General features: G+C 37.9%; 1 protein-coding gene across 2 annotated transcripts in view; it reads right to left on the bottom strand.

The window, feature by feature from the left end:
• The window catches only part of LOC102227886 (transmembrane protein 65-like), a 28,700-nt gene extending 14,572 nt beyond the window's left edge, over positions 1-14,128 (bottom strand). The window contains exons 1-4 of one of the 2 annotated variants that reach the window (XM_023331494.1): positions 13,848-14,128; positions 13,649-13,751; positions 13,037-13,383; positions 863-907 (exon numbers count right to left, since the gene is read on the bottom strand). In XM_023331494.1, coding sequence (XP_023187262.1) covers positions 863-907; positions 13,037-13,349 — 358 coding nt within the window. In that variant the 5' untranslated portion in view covers positions 13,350-13,383; positions 13,649-13,751; positions 13,848-14,128. The remainder of the gene's footprint in view (positions 1-862; positions 908-13,036; positions 13,384-13,648; positions 13,752-13,847) is intronic. The other variant, XM_005810184.3, reaches the window with a different exon arrangement.
• Positions 14,129-14,870: the final 742 nt, after the last annotated feature.

The following is a 14,870-nucleotide window of genomic DNA, read 5'->3' as shown; positions in this document are numbered from 1 at the left end:
GAGTGGGCTCAGTTTGGTATTAGGGTTGGTTTGCTGAATCTTGAAACAGGGAACCTTTAATCTTTAGAGCATAATGGAATATCAGGACTGCCAGGGCACCTTGGAATGAAGCTTGCTTCCCAGTTTCAGAAAGCTTAATCTTAGTCATAGCTCATGGATCCTTTAACAATTATCCCACAAATTCAGCTAAAAGCACCCAGTCACTGCTAAAAAAAAACATTTAACTAATCTCAAAAAGCCCTTCAATTGTCCTGATTATACCCCTACTGAGCATCTGTCTCATTTCAGAGATAGGTGATCACCAATATGTTCTCTGACAAATGTAAAATGGGCCTTTGATTTACATTTGGTCAGCAACTCTCCCATGGATTCCAATTTCTGCCAGTCTCTTTCTTACTGATGAATTGTGAACACTGGCCTTACTTGGTGACACTGATGTCTGCAGAGCTTTAGAAGCTATGCAAGGTTACTTTGTGATCTTCTTGATGAGTCATCAAAGTCCTCTTGGGATAGTTTTAGTAGGCCTGCTACTCCTGGGAAGGTTTACCACTGTTTTATATCTTATCTGCTTGTTAAAAATGACTCTCACTCTGGTTTTCTGGAGTTCCCAGGCTTCAGAAATGGCGTTGTGTCTCATCTTTTCCTGAATTTATTCAGATCAAGGTATAATTTGTTGCTTTTTTCCATAGTTTTGCCTACTTTATGCTCTTAGAGACTTTGAAAAAAATCAGTTAATCACAATTAATTCATGATTTAATGAGGAGGCAGTTGAGGGCTGACTTAGAGGAGCTCATTATGTAAACAAATTCATAAATCACCACATTCTGCATGATCTTCAGAGGAAAGAGAGGAATAGACTTACCATATCTCAACTGGGCTGCAGTAGGTGGTGCGATTTCCAGCTGCCCTGAAAAAAGATGAATGAAAAAAAATGTTACAAAAATATCTTGGAACATCCCAGCATGAATGATATGTTTAAAGTTCAAATGATAAAATCGATCAATAAGGACCGTCTGGACACAAAGAAAAATAGCAAGAGACGGTGGGAATAACATTTAGCAAGATGCCAGAGGAGATGGAAAGCAGTCAGAGGAAATCGGAAACAGCTTTTGATCATTGTCACTTCACCCAAGACAAACATGGGTGTGAGGACAAAGGCAATATCATTGATATTTCTGTTACCAACAAGGCCTTGGAGACAGAACCTGCTATCAGATATGACAAGTGTTTGTGAAGGAGAGTGGTGACAAACGGACACAGATAAAAGATGAGAAGACAGAAGGTGTAAAAGCAATTTATTTTACGTGGTTCTCTGGCCTAACTTAGCTGAAAATAAAACTAAGCTGAGAGTCTAATTACAGTTTTTATGTGCTGTGGCAATTAAGCTGAAGACAGGATGACAATAATGTCTTGTGACCTGTATATGGGCTGAGAGACTGTAGGATAAGCTCCAGGTTTATCCTGCAGACTGCGAAGGAGCACATGATGAGCTATAAAACCAAAGACAATTACATGAGTTTAAGGCTGATCACACACGACAAGATCATTTCCTTTGCAGGTTGCTTGAAATTGGATTCCCTGCCGTGAGGTCAGACGATATGTAAGTTCACATAATGAAGTCTATGGCATCACTCTCCGGTCTTATTTTACCTCTGTAGGTAAGGTCAGATAGAGGAAGAGTTTATTTAAGGGAATGAAGCCAAATGAACTCCCAGCTGAGTATTCCTCAGCCTCTGTTACTACAACCGAGTGTGTGAATTCACAGATGCACTCGCAGTCTCCAGATGCTGTCTGCACTGATATAGGAAAGAGAGCAGATAGGAGGAAGACTATTACCGCTGAGTATCGACTGGAAGTAGCGAACTGCAACAGCCAGGTGACCAATTACAGGAAACACCAATGGGAGTTTGGCCACCGGAGCCTCCAGTTTCCCACCAGGGTGTGGTGGCATCGTCCCTTCAGCCAGCCTTCCTGTTCACATCTACCTTTCCTGCTCCATCTTCTCCACCTCCTCTCCTCATTCCTGTTCACTTCTCTCCCGTCTCAAATTACAATGCTCTCATGTTGCTCTAGCAAAGACAGAGAACTGAAGGTCCATTTCAAATGTACAAACAAAGTTCATCATCTTTGCTCACATGTGCTGTTGCCTCCAGCTTCGACAGCTTGTGCAAAATGAAGTATTGCTCATTTCAAAATTCCCTCTGGAGCGTTCTTTCAGCTAATCAACTATTATCTCCGGTCGCAGGTTGTGGAAAACCCTTGCAGCTTAATAAGCATCAATTATTCCACAACAGCAGAAGAACAAATTGACACTGATGAAAGTAATTTCCACAGAGCCAGTATTGTTTTGTACCAGAAACCATAGCCAAGACTTTATTTCTGGTTTAGCAACTATTGAAGTATTAAATAAAACCTTCCTATGGTGCACCTAACCCATCAACAACATAGCTGCTGTTTCAGCTTCATAACTTTTCTCACTGATACAGAAATATACCCTCAGCTTTCTCAAATACAGCAAAAATAAAATTACATGTCTGCCCTAAAATACCAAGTTATTTAGTCTTAAAGTACATGATTTTCATTCTGTTGAAACACTTTACAGAACATTGTAAAGGACAATTTTCCATAATTAAAAGGAGCTTGAATTCTACTCCAGGTTTCATCCAGCCATTCATCAACTCTAATCTGGCTGACATTGCTGTATATTGCCCCCCACAGCTCCTCTTGTTCTCAGAGTATTGATTGCTTGTGGGCTTGTATCCCCAAGAGCTATTGTCCAGAGTGACTTCAAATTCAGCTGACCTGAGTGGTGAAAACATTTAATGGGCTGTGATGAGCTGCTAATCAGGAGCAGGGCAACCAGGTTTTACTCTTAACTTCAGCAGTACTACAGGACCTACAACACCTTCTGATAACAGTGTTTACAGATAAACACAAAACAAGTGCAGATTTGTTGTTTTTGATGTTTGTGTCACCAGTTTGTTCAATACGATTATTTGTTTCACCTTCTTGTTTTATGCTTTTGCTGCTCTCTGTGTGATTCAACCACCAACACTGAACTGTACTTCTTTTGTTAAAAAAGAAAAAAACAAAGCAATGAACAAGTCACACTTTGCTGACACTTTTTGGCCTTGACAAATGGCTCATTACAGACTTTGCTGCTTGGTACTGGTACAGCATGAAAGTGAAGTGTGAAAAGAGTTTTGGAAAATGGAGATACGTCTGAGGCAACCAAGAACCAAAGCAAGGCTCAGCTTTGATGAGTGAAACTCTGTCAGCTCATACTGAGCTTCCTGCGCCTCAGTAAAAATGAAAAATATGGGTGGTGAGATTTTCTGCCAATTCAGGTATTAGCGTCACAGAGGCAGAAACAAGAAAAGCTGCAATTGCATTTTTTATTACAAGCTATTCAAACTGGCACAATATTTCTTGTTTCTGTGTTTGTGTGTGATTCAATATTGCAAATGTGAATTTAAGAGACACCTTTGTTCTTTGTTTCAGAAATATATGGCATTTAAGAGAGTTCCATTATCTGAGATGGTGTTGTGTGAGTCCTTAAACATGCTGTATAAATTAGTGTCGCCTAATTGAAATTATATTGATGTGCGTTCGATTTTGCGTGTGTGTGTGGGCGTGTGTGTGCCAGGGTTCAAAAGAAAAGGAACAATAGAAGGTTAAAACCATCCATCAAATGCCCAGTCCCTGTTATTCCCCCTGCGATGTCGAAGACAGGAACTGGAAATTAAACACAAAAAGGATCTTGTGGATATGGCATTCACTAACAAACTTAAAATGCGAGGAAAAAAATCAGCATCAAGTTTGGATTTATTAGGCCTGATAAGAAGGGATGAGATATACATATAAAATTATCATAAAATGACAAATACTGACAGCCATTGTTATTAACTGAAGAAGTGGAGTCCAGACAAGCTAGATGTTGAAATGAAATTTTTTTTTGATATAACTGAGCATTGAGTTGTAGTTAAGAAAAACAACTTTATTATTATTTAGGCACCTTAAACAGAACAAAGGCAAACAGCCATCAAGTTTTAATGACCCACCTGATAAATGGCAAACTAAAGCAATGGAAAGGAGAGGCAAGTGTTATCAAAAAGCTGGCAAAAGTCAACCATGTGCTGTTTTAACCTTAACATTGACTAGAGCAATTGTACTTGAACCATTTTTCCTGCTACAAAATGTGTCTCCATATTCTTATTCTGACACAATGACACTCAAAAACACAAGCAAACCCACAAAAAATGTTGTTCTGCTCTTCACATGGACATGTGGACAAGGTGCTTCACATATACTGTTCTCAGTAGCTGCTGTCATGATCAGATAAAGGATAAAAAGTACTGCTGCTTTCAATACATTTTTTTCAGTCAAACACCATTCTTTCCCAGATCCAAACTTTCAGTCTATCTGTAGCCAAATTTCAAAGTATAAATTCAGTGTATATCATCACTATGGACAAAGATTTTATCTATTAAAAAGGGACATTGCAATTGATAAACATGAGTATTTCACCCCCTCATGTAAATGTACCAGATGAAGTCATAAGAGCTCATTTCCCCATGCAGTCCCTGGCAGGTTAGATTAAAACATCAACTCATAGTTACCACATTATCAGATATGGAATTTTAAAAAACATATTTTAAAAACTGATAGACTGAGAAGGTATCTAAGTGTGCAGTATTTAACACCTGCACAGTTTTTTTTTCCTCATGCTGTACATTTTAAATTCTGGTTTTATATTTTCACTCTTGTGTGAAAACTGCATGGTTCATCTTGCCTTTCCATTTGCTGCTGGTACACTTGAATTCAGGCTATTGTAGGTCATTTAGGTGAAGGTTATTTCTAATCTATTCTATTTTTCAATTCTCTATTTTTGTCAAACTAATCCAGATCAAGGAACAAATTACATCTATGCTTTTCCAAACCTTGTAGGAAACCTAATAGCAAGTTTGAAGTTGTTTTTTTCCCTCATAATTTCATCCCAGATTTTTTCCAGGTACAAAATAAAATACCATTTGCCATGTACCATACATTAAATCAGACCTGCCTGCTTTGCCAACCAGTGATTAGCAATATTACTCTTTGATCAGTAATACTCAGTAGCACTAAAGAGCTTCCAGTAAATATTATCTTCCAGCAAAAAGTACTGGACACTCATGTACTGACTGTAGCTTGATTTGGTACCGGTTTTAAAGTATGGCACATTCATATTAAAGAATCTAAATCTAAAATAAATTAAATTAATTTAGCATTGATTATTCTTGTTAAATTTTTCAAATTTTCTCACTAACATCTGTGTCAAAAAGTCAAAACTTTACTTTATGAAGCAATGAATAAAATCCTAGGACTAAATGTGTTTTGTCAGAGGTCAAGCTCATCTACAAAGAAAAAATAAGATAATCCATCATCGCCTTCTGACCTCAATACTGAGTGGACAGGTTCATTTAAACAAAAGCCACCTTGAATATCAAACAGCTCCTGCTCTGCATAATAATACCAATACCTGAGCTTAAGCCGTGGCTCTGTCATATAATTCATTCCTCCATCTACCTAACCACTGGGGTCTGTGGACATATAGGATTGCTTAAGGTTGGCAAGACATTGAAAATCTTGTTTTTAGTCCTTATCAAGTTTTGCTTAAAGAAAGACACTAGAAGTCACTGTCACTTTGACCGGCGGAGGCTCTGCGTTTAATGAAGGAAGTGAGGCAACAAATGTCTTTGAGGTGGATTTATTTGGGAGCTCCAAATCTTCATTACACCAGCACCCTTCCCTCCTTAGTGAAACAAAGAAGCTGACATTTATACCTGAGGCAAGTTCCAACACTTACACCAGGTAAAGGGGTGATCCAAAAAGAAAAGACAAACAAACACTACTTACACAAACCTAACAATAAATGATCCAACAAATATTTACATGCATGCAAATTATTAAAATTAAACTAATCTAAAGTCAATCAAAAGTAAATATAACTAAATATAAATCCTCAGAGTATTCCCCCTCTTAATGGAAGTTGGTATGCTCCAGGAGCATTCGTCTCCCTCTCTGATCCACCTTGCTGAGACACACCCAGAAAGGCAAATACTCAATTAACTCAAATTGAACTAATCTAAATCAAAACGAACTGACATTTCCCCCTCTCTCCCACATTCTCCGAACAGGAAAGATGGCCAGTCTCCCCCCCACAAAGAATGTTCACCAAATGTCACAATATAACTAAACAAAAACTAATACAAACACATTTGAACTGAAAACAACATAATATCAATAATCAACATGGGATGGAACCCATGGTCTCCATCACAGTCACCTTTAGTTAGTGTGTCTAATTAGTCCACATTTAGAGATTTTATGTGTACAAGTTTTAATCTTTCACTTTTTTTAATCACAATTTCTCTTTAGGTATTTTTCATGTCAATTTAAAATACATTTGTTCAGAGGGAACCTGGCAAACTTCTTAAAGAAACATATAAGATAAATGTAACAGTTTGAATAGTTTACTAAGATTTGGTAATAAATTGCATAGCAGGAAAAAACAGAATCTGGTCGGATCCTGGGTGAGGATGCCATACAGCAACTTTGCCTGTATTTGAACACCAAGAGAGAAAAATTATGACACAAAGCACAGCCAAATATTACTGGGTTCACAGCAAATGCTCAACACTCTTATGGACTAATTAAACAAGAAACTTAGGGATGTTTTCAACAGAAATTCTCTGAGCAAGAACTTTAGAAAGTAAAATTCTTCCTTTATAATTCTAAACACTGCTAAGTGTAACATAACTGTAATAAAATTTAAAACGTTTTGGTGTGGTTTTATCACAGAAACGGCTAAACTAACAAAACCCACAGGAGAGTAACTGAGCTGACTTCCTGGTAGGTGAGTGATTTAAAAGAATCGGTCTTGTTTTTTTCTGGGAGTCAAACATGATAGCAACATCTTTGTAGTGTGTGTAGATGTGTAGGAGTGTTAGTCACTTCCACATTAATGGGGGGGTAATCTGATTGTCCATCAGTCACAGTCAGTTATATGTCAGCGTACACTCTCATACTGCAGCACTGTGTCTGTGAAGTATTATGACGATAAAGTGTGAGCTGAGGCAGTATGGCACATGAAAACGCTCTTAGAAAAGAAGGTTATCTTGTGGAAGGAGATGAGAACTCCTTGCTTCTCTGTTCACCTCAAAAGATACATTTTTTTTTTATCCATCTGAAGCTGTAATTTATAACAGAGAAACAATATATAAATATTGAAACAAATGCAGAATTAATTTCTTTTACATTTCCACTGTCGCTATATGCATTCACATGCATGAAAGTGAAAAAAATGTTGAAAATAACATTAAAATGTTATTTTCAAAAGATACTTTTACTCTGACAAATGAGCCTCATCTAACCACATTCATCTACTCATTTAATGAGTATTTCTGCAATACCTACTTTATCTAGAACTTAAACATCTTAATATGTTGAGAAAACATTAATGCAATTAAATCAAAATGACTTCTGATAAAAGAATTTCATTATCTAGAAGTTATCAGTGATAGGGAAGAGTTGAGCTATGATTGGACTGGAGGCTTCCTTCATTTCTTTGAACTAAAATATTCATCACTTCCTCATTTGATATGAATATCCAAGTCTCTGGACTATTTGATTAGTTCTTGTTGGTACTTATTCACACACTAAGCACTTCTGAGGACTCAAACACACTAAAAGGTACTGTGTGGGTTTAGCATGGTTGATGTTTATCTTTGGGCATTTAGAAGGATGTTTAAGAAGAAATTCAATGTTATATTGATGCTAAATTTAGATGAGTTTTTTTTACTCCAAGATTGCATCCAATTGTTCTTTGACAAATATTTTAAAGCTCAACTTTTGTTCCAATTTACCCATCTTGATGTTGGACAAATATGTACCCACTCCAAAGATTAAAAATAAACCAAGTAAGTTTATATAAATTGATTGATGGCCTGCAATCAAAACAGTCTGAGGAACAGCATCTTCTGCAACTATTGGGTTAAATTTTGTCTGCAAAAGGTAAATAATTAAAAGTGCAAACCTCTGACAGTCTAAATGTCACCAGCTCTATATATGTGACCTTTAACACAAATAGCCTTTTTTTCTGGCCTTTCTTTTCCCCAATGAACCAATCTACAGTCCTCAAAAGCCTCTGGGTTCAGGGAAGATTTGAAAAGTGGAACGTATGAAATACCACAGTTTATTTCAGTGCAAAGTAAAATGCTCAGTCTTTCCAACAGCCATATTAAAATGCAACATTTAAAATAAAGAAAAATAGTGAAGGTTTATTTAACTAATTAAATAATTAAATAATACAGTTGTATGCAGGTTTTACAACTTGTGGTTAAATCTGAAAGGTCCTGATTTAGTTTCTTAAGAAATGTAAAACATAAAATAGAAAAAAATTCTGCAGATGGATTGATGCAGATGGTGCTTTTGTCTCAAAATAAAAATGTAGAAATTACCAGATTGTCCCGATTTATGCCATAAAGCATATGTCCCAAAACTGCATCCATGTGTATGTTGATGGTTGATGCATTTAAAGACTTAAAATGGTGGGAGTTCTTTGTTATGATGCATTCACTGCACATGAAAAAGTCTACTTTTCAGTCAGAATACTCCACCTCACATGTCAGAGGTCTTGGAGGAAAACTGACTGATCCAATTTCTGCACAATTGATTGTAAAATTCAATTTATAACTATTGATTTGAACAGAACACACTCAAATTTGCCCACCATCATCATGACTCCCCCATAGCACGCCGTATTAATTCACTGTCATGTACTGAGTAATGTCAACATGCTTCCGCTGTGTGCAGGTATCTAAGCTAAAATATAAAGTCTTGAATCTCCTGCAGCCGCTGCATGAAAAGATGAAAGATGATGGATGCTGATGAGTTTGTCAAAAAAAAAGAATATCTTCCTGCCAATACAGCAGCCACAGCGAGTCAACCAGCCCAGCAATCACTGATTCAGCTTGTCTGTAGCCTGTATACATAGCAGGTAAGAGAATCCTGCAGAGTCTTTATAGCATGAAGGTGAGGACGTCAGCGAATTCCCGGTGGGCAGGGCTAAAGGGTGAAAGAGGAGGACAGGAAATGTCCTCTGCATGTTGCCACCTCAGTGACTGTTCACAAAGAGTTGTGTCTAAACATAATAATAGAAGGTTAAGTGGAAGGAAAAGTGTAGTATCAAATGGTTTATAAGGGATTAACCACAGCATGGAAGCAAAACATATACAAGACTCTGTGGCCGGTTCACAGTGGTGTTGCTCACAGTGAACAGAAATAAAGGCTTGAAAACATCACTGTGTGTAATTATTTTAAATAACATGTTGCGACATGTGTTGTGTTATTTTATATAACATCTTTGTGAATTAATCTACTGAAATAAGATAACTAAACAAGACAACTTTTCAATACTATTCTAGTTTTTTGATTTGTTTTGTAATAGGAAATTTAGGCAGACATTTTGTAAAAATCAATGTGGTCCAAACACAATATTAAATTTTTCAAATAAATTTAATGTTGGGTTTACACCATGTAAACCCAACATTGTTTGTGCAATGGATCTATATAAAAACTTTGTTTTATTTTTATTTGCTGAAATAAAAATAAAACAAACAAAACAAACCGAAAAGTAATGATGCTCATTTAGTATTTAGTTGTTTCCAATATTACATATACATTAAATCTCCTGATTGTATCTATGTATTTATTACCTTTTTTTGAAAAGCAAGATATTAAAAAATGCAGGGCACTGCCGTTACTCCTGTTCTTTGGACCCGTTTTATCAGAAAGGGTTACAGCCAAGACCAAAAATAAGGCTAACACACATTCTTATCTCAGATTTCACAGCTGAATCCTGTATTTCCCGTCATCTTGGGGACTACTGAAGAGATTTCCTGTTTAGGCCGCCTTAAGTGCCCGCCAGCTTGTTCGGGTCCCCAACCACCTTGTTGCTAATCATCTTCTACTTTATCCACAGATGTTTCCAAATTCTTAACCATCCAGTTCACTGATTAGTCTCCCAAAAACACACAAGCTCTCCATGTCCTCTCTTCTTCTGCCTGGGAGTAGTTTTTGAAAAATTAGTTCAATTATTCCTGAGCTTCCTGAATTTCTTAATTAAAGAAAAAATATATATATATTTGGTGATTATAGGAGAGATAAATCTTAAAGTGCAAACTAACTAATTCTGCTTTTCTTATTAAGCTAAATCGAGGTTACAACTTCAAGATTTCATGTGACTATTTAAACCAGTAAATGTGTGGATAGAGAATATTCAACCTATGTCATTCCTGTGAATTAGTTTGCCTTCGCTTCAGGTGTACGAGACTCACACGGTTGTTACTTAAGGCAGTGGATATAGACACAGGTTAAATCTGCCTGTTTTCAGCAACTGAAGAATGTACAGAAGAAGTGCAATCCAATACATCTGCAACTACACAGCTTGACCTTTCAAGTGCTGTTTTAAAGTGTTTTAAAACTACATGTGATACTTTACAATATCACATTACTCTGTTTATATTCCATCGTGCATAGGCTGGGCAGGTTGTAAAAAAACAACCTGCTTTCAAGCTCTATACCTTCCCATTCTCCCTGTTTAGTTCCTGTGGAAAATTCCAAAAATGGGGATGTCACAAAGCTCAAGAAGTTTCATTTTGGTTTCATGTGATCAGAGCAAATTCTTCCACATGTTTTCTGTGTCCTTATCTTAGCTTAGCACAAAAAATAAGGGATCATTCTCATTCCACCGCACAGTTATCCACTACTTTGTGTTGGCCCATCATACAATATTCTAATAAAATACATTTAAGGTTATGTTTGCAATATGAGAAACTGAAAATGTTCAAGTGCTGTCATTTTCTGGGGATCAAGATCATAGCTTAAAAACAAACAAGTGTTGATATAAAATATAAAACAATTCATTTTCAAATTCCTGTCTGTACGATTGTTTGTATTACATTATTTAAAGAGAGATTTAAGATTGGTCTGTAAAACCTATGAGGAAACTAATTTGCAAAACTGTGTGAGAGAATAAAACCAAGCTTCTTAGCAGCGCTGCAGAATTCATAGCAGGATTTCTATCCTCATAAGAAAAATCCATCTGATTTTTTCTTATGTCCTTCTATGATATTACTGAGACCAATTACGCAAATATTTGAAATCTTAACTTCTGGAGTTGATCCGAGATTATGTTTCTCTTATATCTCACACTATCATATGAAACTAAAGCCTGTTAATAAATAATAAGTATGGTAAAGCACAGACGCCATGTTTTATCCCCAGTGGGAAAGAGTGTGAACAGTTTGGGTCAGTACAGAAGCTGCAAAAGCCTCTTCATCATCACTTAACTGTTTCTCCCGCTGCATTCCCCTCCTTATTGATTGACTACTTTCTCTCTGCATGTGGGAGATCCTCTGTTCTGATGCATTTCTCATGCTCCCATAATTGTATTCTTACGTTACACAGAGATGCAGTAATGCCTCCACACTGAGTGCATTGTACAATTCACTAAATGCTACCTACAAGCAACAGCATTTGAGCCTCAACATTTTTGTGCAAAACGACTTTTGGTAGCCTCACTAGAACCAGAGCCCTGAATCAAGATATATGAAATGCCAAAATTTGCAAAGCTTTATCAAGTAATGGAAACATAAACATCGGATTAAATTGCTGATTAAATAATAAAAGAGGTTTTGCTAGAAAATTGTAAATATCAGTGACAACAAGAAAGAGTTGTTGCCCGATAAAATTATAAAATTAAATAATTATTAACATTTCCTGTCAGTTACCTTGAGGCTATGGCTTTGGAGAAAAAAAAACATTTATTTATTTTTTTCAGCAGATATCTCTGGGTTGCTTGAGCCCACTTCACCAGTCCACTTTAAACCTGACATTAATACTTACAGGTATTCTAGACTCCCAACAAAAACTGTAAAAACTGCTGCAACATGAAGGCACAAATCAAAACAAAACGAAAAGACGCCCACATGTCCTAAGACAATGCCAGCTACTAATCATTTATCCTGCACAACAGATCAGGTCTAGAAGCACTGCCCTCCAAGCTGTTCTACCACATAATAAGCATTGCAGATTTATAAGAAGAGGCACGAGTGTAAGAGAGGTTAGTGCATTTATACCTGCTGTAAACAGAAACATCAAACAGACTGCAATCAGTCCAAAATTGATAATATATGATCACGGGTTAAATAGGTCTGTCAAAATTCAGCCACACGCACTCCAGGTTCTTATATTCTTTTTTTTTTAGCTCCTCATCTATAGATCATATAACATTTATGAGAAATGGTTCTGAAAAAAAGCCTACAGTCAGCTTTAGAGCTGAATTTAAAGATTTTCCATTTCTTATGTTTAGGAATTTGACCAGAATCTGCCCACAGCTGAAGGCCATTCAGACCTCAATTATCCTTTAAGAGATTATAATAACCATTTTAATAAAACACCTAATTTATTTCTCCCTGCTGGGATTTAAAACTGCAGTTAATCTCAGTTCAAATTAAACAGTGTGAATCACAGAGCTAACCAGAGCTAGCTCCATGCCAACAGACATCACAGTTTCAACCCCTGCTAGACTGGCAAGTGCAAGAGCTCATGCATTTACACACAACATTTAAAGAAGTGCATCGGTCATAGACAGATTAAGGAAAAGGAAAAGCTTGAGTCATCGTCGTGCATCATAATAATAGGATTCTTTTTTTCAAATATGTTGAAAACATAATATTTTACAAGCAAGTATTTTTGTCTCCAAGAGATGCAGATAGAAAATTTCACCCGAATCAATGTTACTGCATTAATTTTTTTACTTATCCACGCACAAACAAAAACATGGATTACATTTTCAGAAATTGCACAAATATTTGTTAACAGCTGTCCACAGGTAGAGCACAAATGATTGAACCTAGAGGGCGAACTTTATCATACTGACGGTGTTGAAATGAAACACCTTGTACCTTCTGCTTCACTGTAAAACACTACCTACCTTGAGCAATGGCTATGGACTCGAACTTATGCAGCTCCCGCAGCAGACAGCTGCGTTCCGACGGATGGAGGCTGTAAATGAAGTCCTTGGCTCCGCGGGGTGAGTTGAGGGGCTCCACGGGTTCCTTCAGGGGATGTGTGCCCAAGTAGCATCGCTGCACCAGCGCGGAGAGCGGAGGCTGTGAGGCGAGCCTCCCCGGGGAGCCTGATACTACAGCGGATGGTCCGCTGCTCCTGTGTCCGGCTCTGGTCAGTCCTCTCCCGGCTGTCAAGGAGAAGGCAGGCCGCAGGACTCTCCGCAGGCAGGGAAGCATCTTAGGGATGAGGGTAGAGAAATAACCCGGAGTCCTGACGGACAACAGAGCCCACGGTTATTAGAGTAAAATTGTATTTCTCTCAACCACGTGACATTACCCATGATTTCATTATTTATGCTACAAACTAACGTCCGCACAATGGTGGCAGAAAAACACAGCTTCTCTATCCGAGTGTCAATTCTGAACCAAATGTGAATCTGACATTTCCCGCACACACTATTTACGAACCGGTATTTTAGTTTGCAACCCTCTTCCTAAGCAAAAAGCTGCATAAACCGAACTGCAACATGACTTACTGGGACGCACCTCAGTCGATGCTCCGCCGTCCGGTCCTCCAGCCTCCGCCAGGAGAAGCCCAAAAAACACGGCAACCGCTCCGGTTCATGCGCGTCACTCGCTCTTAAGAGTTTCCACACAGTGACACAGAAACCGCAAACATTAAACCGACTTGTGTAACAGTAAAAGAAATCACATTTTCGGTTTCTTCGGACTAACCTCTGGCTGGCAGGATGGAGTGAGGCGGATGGGAGGGCACAGCGGCGGGCAGCGACCTCGAAAATGTTGACCAATGGCAGCGCCGCTTTCCTCCGTGCGTAACTCTGACGGCACCGTCAGACGTACGCGCCTCTGATCGCACTGCTTGGGTCAGAAATTCAAAGCCTGCTGTGCTGAAGAATGTGTAAAATTTATGTAAACGGGGCAAGTTATGTAGATAATTTAGTGTCACGTTTGAAATAAAAAGGCGTCATGTGATTACTTTTTTTTTTAGGATGGTTCATATTGTCAATGAAAATAAGTGCCAAAACTTTTTATGTAACTATTCACAGCTCAGTCAAGATGAAAATATTGGACATTACAAGTGTAAATCAGTGTGTCCACCCATTTCTTTACATACTATAACCCATGTGGGGCACTTCAATCGTTTAACCAGACCTGAGTCCACACCCAAAGGAAAAAAGATATCAGGTGGCATTATGTTTCAGAAGGAAGGCGCTCAATCATTTAAAAAAAATAAAAACTAAAGTCTCCTGAGTGTGATTAACTATTTTGCTGATTGTAAACGTGCTTACAGATCTTAAATGAAAACATGTAGACGTTGGTTGAGAGCTAATAATTAATCCTTTGTCAGAGCGACGTCTGGTGGCCACAGTGTAGCATTACAAGCTGTTGTTGCGCAACACCCCCCCCCTCCTTTCTGTCTCTACTGTCTCACTCTCTACTTCCTCTTCTGAGAGGGGAGATGTGCTACCAGCTCTCCTTCTAACGGGTTAATTGAGTTTCCTAAATCTGCCGGGATTTACCCTGTCCAGAACTGAAGTAAACTCTGTTTAAGCTGGTTTCGAGAAACGATTCGCCTGATTTTTAACGGCCTACATCCAGGTGTCTCACCCTTCTTCCCCCTGTGAATTAGCCAGACTGAGCAGCCTACAGCCAACTAGTTTCACAGAGCACACCTGTTAACGGTCGCTCGTTCTCTTATTTTACAACTTGCATTTGTTATTGAACCAGGTAGGTTTT

The sequence above is a fragment of the Xiphophorus maculatus genome, chromosome 3, assembly GCF_002775205.1.
Source record: "Xiphophorus maculatus strain JP 163 A chromosome 3, X_maculatus-5.0-male, whole genome shotgun sequence".
Lineage (NCBI taxonomy): Eukaryota > Metazoa > Chordata > Actinopteri > Cyprinodontiformes > Poeciliidae > Xiphophorus > Xiphophorus maculatus.
This window is presented reverse-complemented; position numbering and strand designations above follow the sequence as displayed.